This window comes from Myotis yumanensis, unplaced genomic scaffold (assembly GCF_028538775.1).
Source record: "Myotis yumanensis isolate MYYU_CA2020_CCGP unplaced genomic scaffold, mMyoYum1.0.hap1 SCAF_4, whole genome shotgun sequence".
NCBI lineage: Eukaryota > Metazoa > Chordata > Mammalia > Chiroptera > Vespertilionidae > Myotis > Myotis yumanensis.
Window position 1 is genome coordinate 54,653,478 of NW_027223755.1, and position 16,693 is coordinate 54,670,170.

A 16,693-nucleotide genomic window follows, 5' to 3' on the forward strand; every position below is an offset into this window, starting at 1 on the left:
CTCTCTCTCTTCAACTGCCTAAAACACAACACTGTAGAGAGTGGGGACCCGAGGCACAAAGCGTCAATGCCATTGCAGGGTAACAGGTTTTATGGTCAGGTCTGATCACAAACAGGCAACAACCCCAGCTGACAGTCTCTGCAGAGGAGCGTTTTCTATTCGGGCTTGTAACATTTCACTTCCACCCCCAAACCAGGAAGTGCTGTGCAAGATGAGCCAAAGACAAAAGCAATCAGCCTCAGAAAGAAAACCCGCCAGGCTCCGGAAAGGCTATAAAGGGCTTCAACTTGGGACTGTTGTTCAATTTGGATTGGGACTTGGCAGCTTCCTCCCAAAAAACATTATTAAAATTTCCAAATTGCAACACCACTCCCCGCCCCACCCCACCCCCACCCCCAAAAAGTAAAATGTCTAAACAGACGCAGGCGCTCGCGCGCGCACATTCACAAACACACAGACCAATTTATTTTTGTGATCCGCTTTCCCATCCGCACGGTCCTGGACCAGATTTGGGTTGGCAAATTCTTCTAGCTAAGCGGACTGCAGAAAAGGTGGCTATTTCTCGAGATCCTAAGGGCGAAGAGCCCAGAAGTAGACGGCCACACCCGGGTCCCCGCTCTCCGGTTGCACAACTGCACTAGTCTGGCCAAGTGCCCCTCGGGCCTCCCGCCCTCCTCTCTGTGACCCGCAGGGATCCGAGCGGGCCGGGGTGCGGGGCCGAGGGTCACTGGGCGAAGACGGGACCGAGAGTGTTAAGTTTCAGGCCCGGACCGCACAGCCCGCAGCGGGCAGGAAGGGGAGGGCCCAGCGGGGCTGGGGGCAGCCCCTGCACGGGCGCGGGGCTGGATCGGAAAAGCCGCCTCACGGGCGCGCCCGCCGGCCTTTCCCCGCCCCGGGCAGCCTCCCTTCCAGTCTCCGCTGCGCCCTCCCGGAGGCAGCGCTCGTGGCCGCCTCGCCATGTCCCAGCCGGGCCAGAAGCCCGCCGCCTCCCCGCGGCCCCGGCGCGCTGCAGCGGCCCGCCGCACCCAGGAGGTGAGTGGCGCTGCGGACCGAGCCGCAGGGCCGGGCACTGGGAGGACCCCAGCCCAGAAGCCGCGGGCAGCCGCCTCTGGGCGTAGCCTGCCCGGCCTGCCACCCCGTGCGCCGCCTCCCGTTCTGGGAAGGACTCGGGCCCGCCGGGGCCGGGCAGGTGCAGGAGGCGGCCAGGGATTCCCGGACCGGGGCTGAGTGCGCTGGGCGTGGCGCGAGCCGGAGCGGGGGTGGCCCGCGTCGGGAAAAGTTGGTGGGGAGACACGAGTGAAATGCTATGAGGATGAAAGGGACCAACGTCCATTCGGGACCCCCTGTTCCGCCCCAGGGTGGGTGGGGTCGTTCAACTGGACCGCGGGCTCCCGTCTTCCGCGTAAAGTCGGGGCTGCAGGGCGTGGCTGCCGGGCGTGGCTGCCGGGAGGAATAACACCTCGCGCCGACCAGCCCGGAGCCAGATGGGGCGGGGCCAGCCCGTTCGGGGCGGGGCCTGTGTCAGGCACAGCCCAGGTGCCCGCCCACCTGACAGCTGCGGGACTCGCTGAGCTCTGTGCCAGCCAGGCCCAGGGCAGGTGGAGTGGAGCCCAGCGCCTTCAGCACCGCACCCCGAGTTCTCGCTGGGTCCTGCGTCGAGTTGCTCAGAGCAAACCGGTTATCACCATGGCATTCGCTAGCTGGTGGTACAAGACGGTAAATAGAAGCGGACGTCCTGGGCAGGACCGGGAAGGGAAGGGAAGGGAAGGGAAGGTGTTCGCTTTGCCTTTCTGGGAGTGCGGACGAGGTATTGTCCGGGGTTTGGCGGGGAAGGGGTGGAGGCCGGGTGCGACCTCCGCTCGTGTCTTCAGGCTAGGCTCCGGGAGAGGCCCGGGCTCACCCTGCCGTGGTATGTGGGAGCGCGCCCGGACGTGCAAGTCCGTGTGAGCAGATGCACCGGGCTCAGCTCGTGCTCAGAAGTTGAATGAAACTGGAATTTTTGCTGGAGGAATTCCGCCCCAGGACGGGGATTCCTGGATGAACTCGGACTCAGCTCTGGAGAGCTAATATCTAGGGTTTGTTTTTAACCCATGAGTAAAGCTTAAGACAGGAATGTTGTTGGCCGTGCATTCTCTCAACGCAAAGGAGAGGCAGCTGGGATGGAGGCGTGGAGAAAACCCCAAACTCCAAAGAGCAGAAGCAACTGAGTGTGGTTAAGACCCTTGTGCGGAAGGTGGCGGGTAGCGCTGCTCTGTACTTTATTACTTTGGATGAGGGACAAAGATGTTCCATTTGTTTAGTGTTTTGAATGCCAGGCCAGCCAATTAGGTGTGATATCCAGTCAAGCTGGCATTTGTAATGTGTAGGAACTAGGAGGCATGATTTAACATTAGATTACATTACTTATGTATACCAGTCTCTACCAGCATGTGGTATTGTAAAAAAAAAAAAAAAAAAAAAAGCACGGATGTTGTAATCAGACCCTCTTTAGAAAGCAGTCTTGTGTTGGAATTAGTAAACCGTCTCTTACTGGCCAGTGACCATATACTGAACATCTAATGGGACAGGCAAAGTGCTAGCCTCCAGGTACACAGTGGAAAACAGGACAGGGCTCTTGTTCTCAATGGGCAATGAGTCAACTTTTTTGAACCTGTTTCCATATCTATAAAATGGGGGTGATAATAGGCACCACGTAAGGGACTCATTAGATTCACGAATCAAAGTACCGTGGGCATATACTTTTAAAATATTGGGAATTCCACTTTCCCTTGAGATATTTCTTCATGAATGTTTCCCATTGTGTATTCTGGGCTTTTCAAAGTTTGCTTTGAGTCATGATTGTCCTGAGGTTATCAAAATGCACCACATGAAGTCTGCAAATATGGATGTCAGTGGTTCAGAGCTGATATCAGAATCCTTGCAAACTGGTGATTCTCTAAAGGAAATTGTGGGGGAACATTTGGATGAAAGTAGTTTAAATCTATGCTTTTAACTCTTACTTTTAAGAGCAGGGTGACATTTTGTTAAAACCTCTCTTAGAATCCAATTTTGGAACTATAGTATTAGAGAAATTGTTTGCTAGTAGGAAGGTCCTACAGTCAGCAATATGCCTGTGGCCAAACTTTGACTTTTCCTAATCCAGTGCTGTCCAGTAGAAATATAGTGAGCCTCATATGTCAATTTAAATTTTCCAGTAGCCACATAAACAAAAGAAACAGAGAACGTTAGTAACATATTTTATTTAGCCCATTATATCTCAAACCTTATTTTAACATGTAATCACTGTATAAATCATTTATTTTAAATCTTCTTTTTCATATTAATTCTTCAAAATCCAGTTCACACTTGCCACATTTCAAGTGCTCAGTAGGCATGAGTGACTAATGGCTAAAAATGTGGACAGTATAGCTTAGGTTCCTAACCAGTTTTGTATGGTGATTGTGAGGGGGTGAGCAAAGGCCATTTGAAAATTAAATGCAAGAGCCATTTTTCCATAAAAGAATATACACTTACACACCCAACAGCCCACCAATAAATCCCCTAAAGGTCCATGGGGCCCATTTATAACATATATACATACATAATATATATGCATGTATGTACATATAATAATATATACTTTTATATAATATATTGATATATAATAGCATGGCTTTTGGTAAATCTCATAACAAATATCTTTAGTGGGATCCTTTAAAATCCTTCCAAAAAATCTGAAAAAAAAATGTGACTGACCTAACTTTAAAAATTTAGACAGAATATAATTAATTAAAAGAAATATCTGTGATGTGTTTGTTTAAAGGAATGCCACATTTCCCTTAAACATTGCAATGTGTACTTCCACATTGAATGACATCAATATCATTGATCTTCTGAAGAATTATGTATTAAGTTAGAGTTGAAGAACATCTGATGAGCATCGTAATGATGAAGAGTAAATTTGGTTTACACCAGTAATTACATTCCTGAATCCTAAGTTGACTTGATTAGTCCATATTAATTAAAGGTGTTCCTTCGCCTAATTAGACCCGTGGGCCCCGTGGCGGCATGATCAAGGAGCCGAGTCATTTGGGAGGCCCATCCTTGCAGCCAGCCTGGGAAGAGTGTCTGTCACAAGCCTTCCATGGCTGGACAGACCACTTGGCTGCAGTGATGCTTAGGAGTAGGAATGCAAATTACAGTGTCTGCGAAAAGGGCACAGGCTTCAGGTGAAGAGAGAATGGAGGTCAGACACTTTAGTCTTTAGGTTGGCAATTTATGAGTTACATTGCTTCCCATTGCAGATAAGACTTTTAAACTAAGAGTGATATCTCATGATGGTGTTCTTTAATCAGTTTTTGACACTTCCCAAAAAGTTAATTATATTCTACAAGTGCTTTTTAAAGAATGATATAGCTTGCTGGGGGTGTAGAAGTGGATGGTCATTTGAGATTCTTAGGTGTATGAATAATTAGTCCTGAGTAGGTTGTTTTAGTGGAATACAAGACTTCTCTAAGCAGCCCATTTCTATTCTCTCTTTTCCTTGAGGTTTTTTGTTTTTGTTTTAATTGTGGTAAAATACACATAACATAAAATTTATAACTTTAGCCATTTTTAAGTGTAAAGTTCAGTAAAATGAAGTATATTCATATTCTTATGACACCATCACCACCATCTATCTCCAGAACTCTTCTTATCTTGAAAAAATTGAGACTCTATACCCATTAAACAATACATCCCAATTTGCTTTACAAACATGAATTCAAATATATAGCATTGTATTTAAGTATCTATGTTCTTTACCATTTTCCTTTTTTTATCCTATTGTAAGGACATTTAAGATGATATTGATATATATGACATTTTGTTTATTCATTCATCTGAGAATGAACACTTAGGTTGCTTCCATTTTAGCCATTTTTAAAGGAACCACCTTACTGTTTTCCAAAGTGGTTGTACCATTTTACATTCCTACCATCAGTACACAGAGGGCCCATCTTCTTCACATGCTCACCAATACTTGGCCCACTGCCTTCTGACTTTTATGGTTTGCAATCTTATTGAATATGCCTTGTATGTGACAGTCAATTTTTCTTGCTGCTTTCAATATTCTGTCTTTGTCTTTCAACAGTTTGATTGTAATGTGGATTTATTTGAGTTCATCCTACTTGAAGTTTGTTGAGTTTCTTTTTTAATATATATTTTATGATTTTTTACAGCGAGGAAGCGAGAGGGATAGAGAGTTAGAAACATTGATGAGAGAGAAACATTGATCAGCTGCCTCCTGCACACCCCACACTGGTGATGTGTCTGCAACAGAGGTACATGCCCTTGACCGGAATTGAACCTGGGACCCTTCAGTCCACAGGCCGATGCTCTATCCACTGAGCCAAACCGGTTAGGGCGAGTTTCTTGTTTATATTCATATCTTTCATCAAATATGGGAAGTTTTAGGCCATTATTCTTTAAATAACCACTGCCTCTTTTTCTCTCCTTCTCCTTGTGGGACTTCCACCAAAGATCTGTTAAGTTCTGTTCACTTTTCTGTAATCATTTTTCTTTCTGTACCTCAGATTCAGTAATTTCAATTGTCCTGTATATAGGTTATTATTATATTTCTTCTGCCTCCTCAAATCTTCCTTTGAAAATCCCTCTAGTGAATTTTTCATTTTAGTTATTGTATTTCTCTGCTCTAGAATTCCTTTTTACTTCCTTTTTAATGTGTCTTTTTACTGATGTTGCTTTTTTTACATACCTTTTTTTTTTTTTACTTTCTCTACTCACTGATTTTTAAAAATAAATATACCTCTCACATTAGCATTCTCAATGAGTTTGGGGTTTTTTAATTAAAGTAAAATGGGTGAGTAGGGAAATACATAGTCTTGATAAGAGGACTCTAAAATTTTCAAAAATTTTTATCACAGAAGAAGAGAGAATAACATAATGAATTCCTCATGTACCAATCCCCTGACTTCAATAATTATCAACATTGTAACATTAGGCCAGTCTTGCTTTATCTATCCAACTTCCAGCCCCACCAACACACACACACACACACACACACACCCTTCCAAAGTATTTTAAAGTGTGGGAATTGCACATTTAAGTGTCATCCCTGTGACCAACTCAGTATAGGTTGTTTGGAAAATGAATTCTCTTTACCCTGTGTACTTCATTTTCTTAGGTATAATATGGAAATGTGAGACTAATATAATACACAGTCATGAGACAAAGTCGTAAATATAAACTTATCAGATGAACCTAGTTCCTTTGTTCTTATAAAAAATAAAAAATAAAATTTCTGTTCTAATACTTACAGCCTTAAACTTTTGCTTGCATCTCATATTCATTTTACTGTCTCATAACTCGCCACAATCAGATTAGTGCCAAAGAAAAAGAAGGGAGTGGAATAGCTTTTATTGTATTCTTAAAATGAGCCAGGCAGTGGGCCAGGTTCCTCATTAACTCAGCCAATTTCATAAATATCCCATAAATATCCCTGGGAGTAGGTTAGCTCCATTTTACAAAGGAACACACACATACACACACACACACACACACGTTAAATCATTTGCCCAAGGTCACATATCCTTTCAGATCTATGCTCTTTCTGTCCTATTCGAGTTTGTCAGGGAAAGGAATTCAGGGAATTGGTTACCCAGGTTATAGAAGAGGCTGGGAAGCCAACTGGAGTGGGTGAGGCAACCCAGAGATTAGAGATTGCAGGAAGCTTCTACAATTCCTAGGCTGGAAAGACAAAGGGAAGAGCTGGATCACCCTGCAGAAGCTGGAACCACCATTGGCTTGTCCTTCAGGAGACCCTACTGCAGAGGCTGCCAGAGGCAGAGAGGAGGGGAAATGCTGCCCACCCACCACCTCCAGTCTCTTGCTGGTGCCTCCCACTGGCCAGACCTAGGCTGAGGCCATCCATCTTGGGAGCCAGCAAACATCCCTGCTACACCAACAGGGCAGGCTCAGGGCGGCCCAGAACTCCACTAGGAAGACTGTGTTAAAGCAAAACCAGCGTTACATCTTGGTCCTCCTTGTTTGCTGAACAATCCTGTTTTAGTAAGCAAAATACATAGAATAGATTCGAAAGGTTTTGGTAGGAAATATCAAATTTGCACATTGTCTCTAATTTTTCTATATATATACTAGAGGCCTGTGCACAAAATTCATACCCCGGGGGGGAGGGGCCACGAGGGTGACGGGCCTCAGCCCAGCTGGCACCCTCTCCAATCCGGGACCCCTTGGGGGATGTCCGACTGCTGGTTTAGACCCTAAACCGGCAGTCGGACATCCCTGTTGCAATATGGGACTGCTGGCTCCTAACCGTCACCTGCCTGCCTGCCTGATTGCCGCTAACCAATCTGCCTGCCTGCCTGATCCCCCCAACCCCTCTGCCTGCCTGCCTGCCTGATTGCCCCTAACTTCTCTCCCCTGCCGGTCTGATTGCTCCTAACCACCTCTACCTTGGCCTCCGCCATCGTGGCTTTGTCTGGAAGGATGTCCAGAAGATGTCTGATCTAATTAGCATATCACCCTTTTATTAGTGTGTAGATATAGATATAGATATAGATATATACTAGTAGCCCTGCGCACGAATCCGTGCGCCAGTAGCTCACCAGTAGCTCCCTGCTGCCCTCCAGTAGCTCTCCGCCTGCTGCCCCACCCTCCTGTAGCTACCCCCATTCCCCCTCCCCCCACTCATAGCTTGCTGCCCTGCCCCCTCCTGTAGCTCTCCACTGCCCGTTTGTAGCTCGCTGCCCCACCCTCCTGCTGATCCATGATCTGGTCGTTACGCAGTCATTATGTTTCATAGCGTAACAACCATTTGCATATTACATCTTTATTATATAGGATATTAGCTTTTTGTTCTTTTATCTAGTTTATGGACCTGAAAAGAACAAAAGTGCTTCACAGGGAACATTTATTGAAAAGTATTCATTCAATTAAGATTTAGTTGTCATACCCCCACCATGGAAAAAAAAAGAATATAATTACCATGTGGTTAGGAAGGCAAAATATACATTTATGAAGTAATCAGTAAGCAAGAAAGTCTACACTGAAGTGCTAATTAGTTTGCTTTACTAAGAAAATAGAGACTTATGTGCAGACATGAGATATGATGTGCCAGGCATAGGGCAAGGCTCAGAGTTAGTCATGAAACACGAGTGTGAACACAAGGCCCTGAGCCATCAGAGCTCACCCAGGAGGCCCAGTGCCCCAGCCTGCCTGACCAGGACAAGCCCCCCATGGAGGCTGACCCAGTGGGTGAATGGAGGAGCAGAAACCTCCACTTCCAGTCATGGTGCCACAAATCTCCCTGCAAAACCAGTGGTTTCCAATCCTAGCTGCATATTAGGAATTTTAGAAACTATACTCATGTCCAGGCCCTACCCTAGCTCTAAGTCCCTGGGCTCCAGTGTGAGTGTTTCCAAGCCTCCCCAGGGCCACGTGGCCCTCTCTGAGGGGTGGAACACCTGCTGATCGAAGGCTTTCTGATCCTCAGGAGGCCCCGAAACAAGCCTTCCTCAGTAGGTGCAGTGGCGGTGCCGCGAGAGCTGAGCTTTGTGCACAGGGAAAGTCCAGAGGGCACCAAGATAACATTTTATTGCTTTGCGGTTTTGGTACAGTGGGCGCTGGACATGCAAATACTGATCTCTGTGGCCTTGTCTCCAAGTTGAAGAAGGAAAAATTTTTAAAACAACTTTAAAAAAATATATAATTCACAAACCATAAATTCACCCATTAAGACATACAATTTAATATTTTTAATGTACTCATAGGGTGGTACAACCGTCGCCTCAATTTAATTTTAGAATACTTTTGTCACCTCCTAAAAGAAACTATCTTTATTATTATTTTTTAAATAAAGCAAAGACATTTCAGTGTTGGGTGCTCTTTCACAGCTGGCCTTGGACTTGGAAAAGCTCATTTGTTTCTGCCTTCTCTCCTCGTTCACATGTGTAGAAGTTTGTTGATTGTGTCTTATTCAGTGCAAGGTATGCCCTTGTGTGCGTCCGTGCACGGTGCAATAGGGAGGGTGCCCAAATGCTGGAAGGTCCTCAGCTGGGGGGGAGCCCGGGCTCTAAGTCTTACTACTCCTGGCTCTTGTTATTTCCTGAAGGGTTCAGGGTTTGGTTTGCTAGGGAAGAAGATTTTAGCATATAAATGCTATCTCCTAGAATGAGGATAAAGACAGCTGTACATCCCAAATATGTGGTGATGCCAGGGACTGGAAATCGTTTGGGAAATTATTCCTTCTTGAGGGAGGAAAGGAAAGCCCTTTATTTGATTTGTTTCCCTGCTTCTGAACGCCTGTCTTCGGTGGCCTGGTCGTCCCGTGAAAGTTTCCGTGCTTTAGGGCTGGCCTCCTGCTCTACCTGTCTTTGGCCTCATCTCCAGCTGCTACTACAGGATGAAATGTACAAGCATTGTGTGTCCGATTAATTTTATAAAACAAACCAGTCTTGGAAAAGAAGGGTTTTGTTTTGCTTTTGTTGTTGTTGTTGTTTTTGGTGCTGATTTTCATTTCAGAGCATTGGATTGAGACTTTTTTTTTGTTAATCCTCACCTGAGGATATTTTTTCCATTGAATTTTAGAGAGAGTGGGAGGTGAAAGGTTCGGGGTTGGATCAGGGTCACACAGAATGGACTCAAGCATCAGTGTAATCAAAATGATATTTATTCGCGGCACCTGGGTGCAGGTGGACTGATTTCGAGAAAGAAACCAGCGGCAAATGGGGAGGGAGCAGGCTTTTTATGCGCTCAGGGAGAGCTGCAGATGGGGCTTCGGCTTGACACACATATCAGGGCCGTGCCCCCGGTCTAGTTTTACAGTCTTGCCCTTTTGTCCTTCTGCTGGTGCCAGACGTCCTTCCTCTGGGGGCTGTTTAAGAATTGTGGTCTTCAGGAATTTTTGTAAAATAACCACTCAAGGGGAGCATGTTTGTGCAAGGCTTAGGCTTGCAGAACGAGCTTTCTTTTGTTAGCCCCTGCTAAGTTAGCCCTGTTTCTTGATTAACCCTTTCAGAAGGGACGGGAAGCAACAGAGGGAAACACTGAGGTGAGAGAGACACATCCATTGGTTTCCTCCCGCCTGCACCCCAACCGGCAACTGAGGTACATGCTCTTGACCTGAATTGAACCCGTGATGCTACAGTCTGGGGACCGGCGCTCTAACCACTGAGCAACGCAGCTACGGCTGGATTGAGACTTTCTGGATGTGAATCTCAAGATCTCAGATAGCTTTTAACTAGATGCAGCGTAGCCCAGCCTCTGGCCATAGACTGTAATCCTGACATGTGGTGTGACCAGGGAAGACCTCACCTTTCAGATCCTCTATTTTTCCCCCATTTTATTTATTTATTTATTTATTTAAATTCTTTATTGTTGGAAGTTTTATATATGTCTCCTTTTCCCCCCGTTAACCTCTCCCTGCCTGCTCTCCCCCCTCCCCCCCCCCACCCCCGCCCCAGCACATGCCCTCACCCCCCTATTGTCTGTGCCCATTGGTCATGCTCATATGCATGGATACAAGTCCTTTGGTTGATCTCTTACCACCCCTCGCCTTCCCTCTGGGGTTTGATGGTCTATTTGGTGCTCTATGTCTCTGGATCTATTTTTGTTCATCAGTTTATGTTGTCCATTATATTCCACAAATGACTGAGATCATGTGGTATTTATCTTTCTCTGTCTGGCTTATTTCACTTAGCATAATGCTCTCCAGTTCCATCTATGCTGCTGCAAATGGTAAGAATTCCTTCTTTTTTACTGCAGCGTAGTATTCCATTGTGTAGATGTACCACAGTTTTTTAATCCACTCATTTGCTGTTGGGCACTTAGGCTGTTTCCAAATCTTAGCTATGGTGAATTGTGCTGCTATGAACACAAGGGTGCATATATCCTTTCTGATTGGTGTTTCTGGTTTCTTGGGATATAGTCCTAGAAGTGGGATTACTGGGTCAAATGGGAGTTCCATTTTTAATTTTTTGAGAAAACTCCATACTGTTCTCCACAGTGGCTGCACCAGTCTGCATTCCCACCAGCAGTACAAGAGGGTTCCTTTTTCTCTGCATCCTCACCAGCACTTGTCATTTGTTGATTTGTTGATGATTGCCATTCTGACAGGTGTGAGATGTTACCTCATTATTATTTTGATTTGCATCTCTCGGATGATTACTGACTTTGAACATGTTTTCATATGTCTATTGGCCTTCTATATGTTGACTTTCAAAAAGTGTCTATTTAGGTCCTTTGCCCATTGTTTGATTGGGTTGTTTATCTTCCTTTTGCTAAGTTGTATGAGTTCCCTATACATTTTGGAGATTAAACCCTTACTGGAGATAACCTTGGCAAATATGTTCTCCCATGCAGTGGGCTTCCTTGTTCTGTTCATGGTTTCTTTTGCGGTGCAGAAGCTTTTTATTTTGATGTAGTTGGATTTGTTTATTTTCTCCTTAGTTTCCATTGTCCTAGGAGCTGTATTGGTAAAGATATTGCTACAACATATGTCTGATATTTTGCTGCCTATGGACTCTTCAGAGATTTTTATGGTTTCCCATCTTACGTTTAAGTACTTTTTTAAGTACTTTAACCACATGATCAATTGATGCAGAAAAAGCATTTGACAAAATTCAACACCCTTTTTTGATAAAAACTCTCAGCAAAGTGGGAATAATGGAACCATACCTTAACATAATAAAAGCCTTTATTTTTGTGTATGGTGTAAGTTGGTGGTCTAGTTTCCTTTTTTTTTTTTTTGCATCTATCTGTCCAATTTTCCCAACACCATTTATTGAAGAGACTGTCTTGACTCCATTGTATGCTCTTGCCTCCTTTGTCAAATATTAATTGACCATAATGGCTTGGGTCGATTTCTGGATTCTCTATTCTATTCCATTGATCTATATGTTTGTTCTTGTGCTAGTACCAGACAGTTTTGAGAACAGTGGCTTTGTAATATAGCTTGATATCTGGTACTGTAATCCCTTCAACTTTGTTCTTCTTTCTCAGAATTGCTATGGCTATTTAGGGTCTTTTTTTATTCCATATAAATTTTTGAAGAGTTTGTTCTAGCTCTGTGAAATATGCCCTTGGCATTTTAATGGGATTGCATTGAATCTATAGATTGTTTTGGGTAGTATGGACATTTTAATGACTTGTTTATATCTTTCTCTATCTCTTTTTTCAATGTTCTATAGTCTTCTGCATACAGATCTTTTACCTCCTTAACATTAAAAAGATCACACATCATGACCAAGTGGGGTTTATTCCAGGGATGTAAGGATGGTACAATATCTGCAAATCAGTAAATGTGGTACTTCACATAAACAAATTGAGAGACAAAAACCACATGATCATATCAATTGATGCAGAAAAAGCATTTGACAAAATTCAACACCCTTTTTTGATAAAAACTCTCAGCAAAGTGGGAATAAAGGGACCATACCTTAACATAATAAAAGCCTTATATGACATACCTATAGCCTATGTAATACTCAATAGGCAAATACTAAAACCATTTCCCCTAAGAACACGAACAAGACAAGCATGCCCACTTTCACCATTCCTGTTCAACATAGTATTGGAAGTGCTAGCCATAGCGATCAGACAAGAAGAAGAAATAAAAGCTATCCAAATTTGAAAAAAAGAAATAAAACTGTCATTATTTATAGATGACATGAATTGTGCATAGAAAACCCTAAAGACTCCAAAGAAAGACTTCTAGATTTAATAAACGAATTTGTCAAATAGCATGATACAAAATTAACACTCAGAAATCTTTGGCATTTTTATACACCAATAATGAGCTCACAAAAAGAGAAACTAAAAAAAAAATCCCATTAACCATTGCAACAAAAAAATTAAGAAACCTAGGAATAGACAGATCCTCTATTCTTTTTAGTAGATGCTTAGCACATGTTGGTTTCTTTTTCCTCATGGAAAACTGTTTGGATTTATCGGGTTTGTGGTTCGATTCTCTTCCCTGACCTCTCTTTCCTTCCCTTCTCATGCTCATCACCTCTCCCCATCTCAGCAGCCTCACATAGTAGTAGCAGACAAAGTTTTCTCTCTTTGTTCTTAGAAAGTCTTCCTGCAGATTCCTAAACTGAATAAGATTTGACATATTTCCCAAATATTTCATTTCACCATCTCAATTATGTCAAAAGTGCTCAATTATTCCTTGAATTAAAACATTAGGCACTTTGACACTCTCTCAGTAAAAAGATATAATTGATTTTACATCATTAATTGAATGCTGAGTGTTGAATGAGCCTCAGAAAAGGGTCAGGACAATGGTTCATTCAGAAAGTTGCTATTTACTGGAAATTGAATGGTATTAATAATTCTTGTTAATTCTCTTAAAGTGACGATGGTGGAGTTATATGGGAAAAGTCCTCAATTTAAGGAGATGCATGGTGAAATATTTAGGGGTAAAGTTTCAGGATATTTCCAATTTACTTTCAAATATAGGTACATATACAAACATAGATAAATAGATTTATGTATCTGTCTATAATATATGACAGATACATAGATCTGCGTTAATAGTTGTTGAATCTAAGTGGTGGGAATATTGGCATTTAGTATATTCTTTCAACCTTTTGTATGTTACCAAAATCTATATATATAAAAGGCTAATATGCTAAGTCCCTCCGACCATCCGACCGGTCACTATGACACGCACTGACCACCAGGGAGCAGATGCTCAACACAGGAGCTGACGTGACACGCCCTGGCCATTTACAAAGAAATGTCACTGCAGACCTGGCACCGACAAAGTAACATTCAGCTTCCCCCAAGTGGGACACAGACTCCCCCACCACCCCGGAGCGACACCCCCCCAAATCACAGCCAATGCTGCCGAGACCCCATGGCGCAAAATGCGGCCCACAGCCCTGGAAACGGTCGCTGTGGGCACCAGGTAATGACATTACATAGCAACACCTGGCTTCCTCTCCCTAGCGACTAGCCTCCTTGGAGTTTCTTCAGCCCAGGAACACGACTTGCTTTATAGCCAGGTGCAAACATTTTACAGTTTAACCAAATGTCTGTTAAGCATTTTCCCGTGCCTCATCTCATTTGATCCTCACAGAAATCCTTGAGTAGGTAGATAGGAGACTCAGTAGAATCCTATTTTCTTTTCATTAGCCGGAAAGTGGAGATTTAGAAAGTTTAGAAACTTGACCCAACTGAAAAGAAGTAAGAAATGGTGGACCTTGAAAATGACTTCAGGTTTTCTCACTGTACAGAATATAGTCAAACACTGCTGCAGTTAAATATTTTACCCTTTGTTCTCTCTGTGTGATCTACAATAATAATCTGCCTTGTGTTGATACTTACTGCTGTGTTGCTGACAATTACCTGAAAGAGAAGTTGGGGTGCCTCACTGGGCTGGAAAAAGTTTAGTAAATCAGAAAGCAGGTCTAATAGCAAGTTTATTCTATGTATGTATATAATAGGCTAAGTTGACTCACGCATGCGCGATACATATAAAGCTCTGGCTGGCACCAGTCGCATGCGTGTGTTTCAATCTGTCATTGTGGATCGTGAATTTGGTTGACACTATTATAGAGAAAGGGCAAATAGTGATATTAAAATATTTCTTCTGATTAATTTCTTTTCAATGTGCATGAATCCATGCACTGGGTCTCTAGTTTTATAACAAAAAGCTAGGTTAAAAAAGTAGAAAATGGAAAAATACCATACATACAGTTCCTAAAATTTTTGCCACTTGTTTATATGATTTTTATTTGTCATTATGCTTTTGAATATTATAAAAAAGCTTCCTGTTGAGAGCAAATATTTCTTTTGAAATGACAAAATACCAATTCTTAAAATCCATAAGTTTTATAAGTTGTCATTATAACTTAACATTTAAAAAATATTTGTTATATATATATTTAGAACCAATATTATTTTGAATAATTTTGAGCATTTCAATGAAAGCATGTAACTGATATTGTTGCTTAGTCTGGAGAACTGCAACTTTAAAACACCATCAGGAAACAACTTTTTAAAAATTTCTAAAGAAAAATATCTGAATACCAATAGAGAGAAAAAGCTGTCCATTTACTGTGGGGTAATAAGTCATAACATATATTTGCTACATGAGTAGAAAGCAGATTGAGCCCTTGTGGAGAACATGGAACCTTGCACTGACTAGAGCAAACTGCCTCTTTATTTGTAAAATGGAATAATAATACCTCCTGGCAAGTGAATGAGACACTCGACAGTGTGTTCAGTAAAACAGTGGATACTGTTGTGTTATTACCTATATCTAATCTGACAAAGACATGGAATTGGAGATCATAAATGAATGTGATATCATGGCTCTAAATGACCAGTTCTGGAAGGAGACAGACTGAGTAAATTTCTATCTGTCCCTCTAGAATTCTGTCTCCAAGTGCCGAAGAATTCTTTCCCCTAGTCTGGCCTTTAGGAATCTTTATTCTAAAACTTACCAATTCCCACCTTGCTGTGGTGCATATGGGCTTTTAAATGGTGTTTTCCCCCCAAGATTTATTAACTACTCACTACTGATTGCTCTCAACTGTGGACAAGCAAACTCCTGACCAGGACATGTGGGTAAGACCAGCCCTGTGTAGAGGGCTTCATTCACAGGCTAGTGCAGCAGCCTGCTTTTCTGTGGATTCCACTCACCAACTCATGAGAGCTTGTCATATGGGGAAGAACTTTCCATTCATGAAAGTGATTTCTTCATAGTCTTTCATACAAAAATGCCCATGTGTTGGGCATTCCTTGGCCTTTTTTAAAAAATTTTACTAAAATATCTGTTGATATGATTTAAGGACATAGTATTCTATCTTGTTTGTATAATGACAAGCAACAGATTTTAAGTCAGAAGACTTGCTTTTCCTCCTTTGTTAGGTGCCTGTCCTTGTGAAAAACACAACAACTGACTCTTATTCTTAGTATTTTATCCACAAAATCATATGAGCCTCTTTTATTGTCAAATAAGAATGTATATGAAAGTGCCATGTAAATAATAAAGAATGATATAATTATTATTACTATTGCAACTCTTCTTAATATGACTAATTTCAGTTACCTACATATCATGTTATCATTCTGCTCTAGGGAATGTAATAGAATTTTAAATTTTGGTTGAACTGAAGGTAATTGTGATTGAACCCAATGATGAGCTTTTTAAAAAAATATATTTAGGCCTCCTTTTCCCACTTTTTTGAACATCCCACAGTGTGCAAAATTGAAATAATTCTTTGTACTCTTTTTTCAGGAATATGCAATTTTCAGTTTTCAAAAAAAATCAATAAACTTTATAGCTTATTTTACCTTAGCATCAAAACAAATGAGCCTGTAAGCTACTTGAAACTTTTACGTACCACATACAAATACTTGCATTCACCCGCAGTGTTCTAGTGAGAAAAATAATTCTGTTTCTGGATATTATGGACTTTTAAAGCCATAGTGAGTGGAAGTTGCAGGTGTGGTCTTGCCACTTCAGGGTTTCTCTCTCTGAACTGGAGACTCCTTAGAAGAGCTGTAGGGAATTCCAAGAGCCATCGAAGTGATGGTTGACTGGGAAGATCTGGTCCTCCCTCCTGTCCATACTGACTGAGGCTCAGGTATGGCTTCACCCTCAGCGTGACCCTCAGATATCTCATCTTCCTAAGGAACCAGACGTCTCCCACACTGGCAATTTGGCATTTTGTAGGAGATGAGA

The 16,693-nt window shown here is 42.5% G+C and overlaps 1 protein-coding gene across 5 annotated transcripts in view; it reads left to right on the top strand.

The window, feature by feature from the left end:
* The first annotated feature begins 876 nt into the window (after positions 1-876).
* The window catches only part of CAST (calpastatin), a 110,601-nt gene continuing 94,784 nt past the window's right edge, over positions 877-16,693 (top strand). For 2 of the 5 annotated variants that reach the window (XM_070412365.1, XM_070412368.1), the window contains exon 1: positions 877-1,032. In XM_070412365.1, the coding sequence (XP_070268466.1) occupies positions 958-1,032 (75 nt within the window). In that variant the 5' untranslated portion in view covers positions 877-957. Of the gene's footprint in view, positions 1,033-1,602; positions 1,717-16,693 lie in introns of those variants that run through there. The other 3 variants (XM_070412366.1, XM_070412369.1, XM_070412367.1) reach the window with 2 other exon arrangements.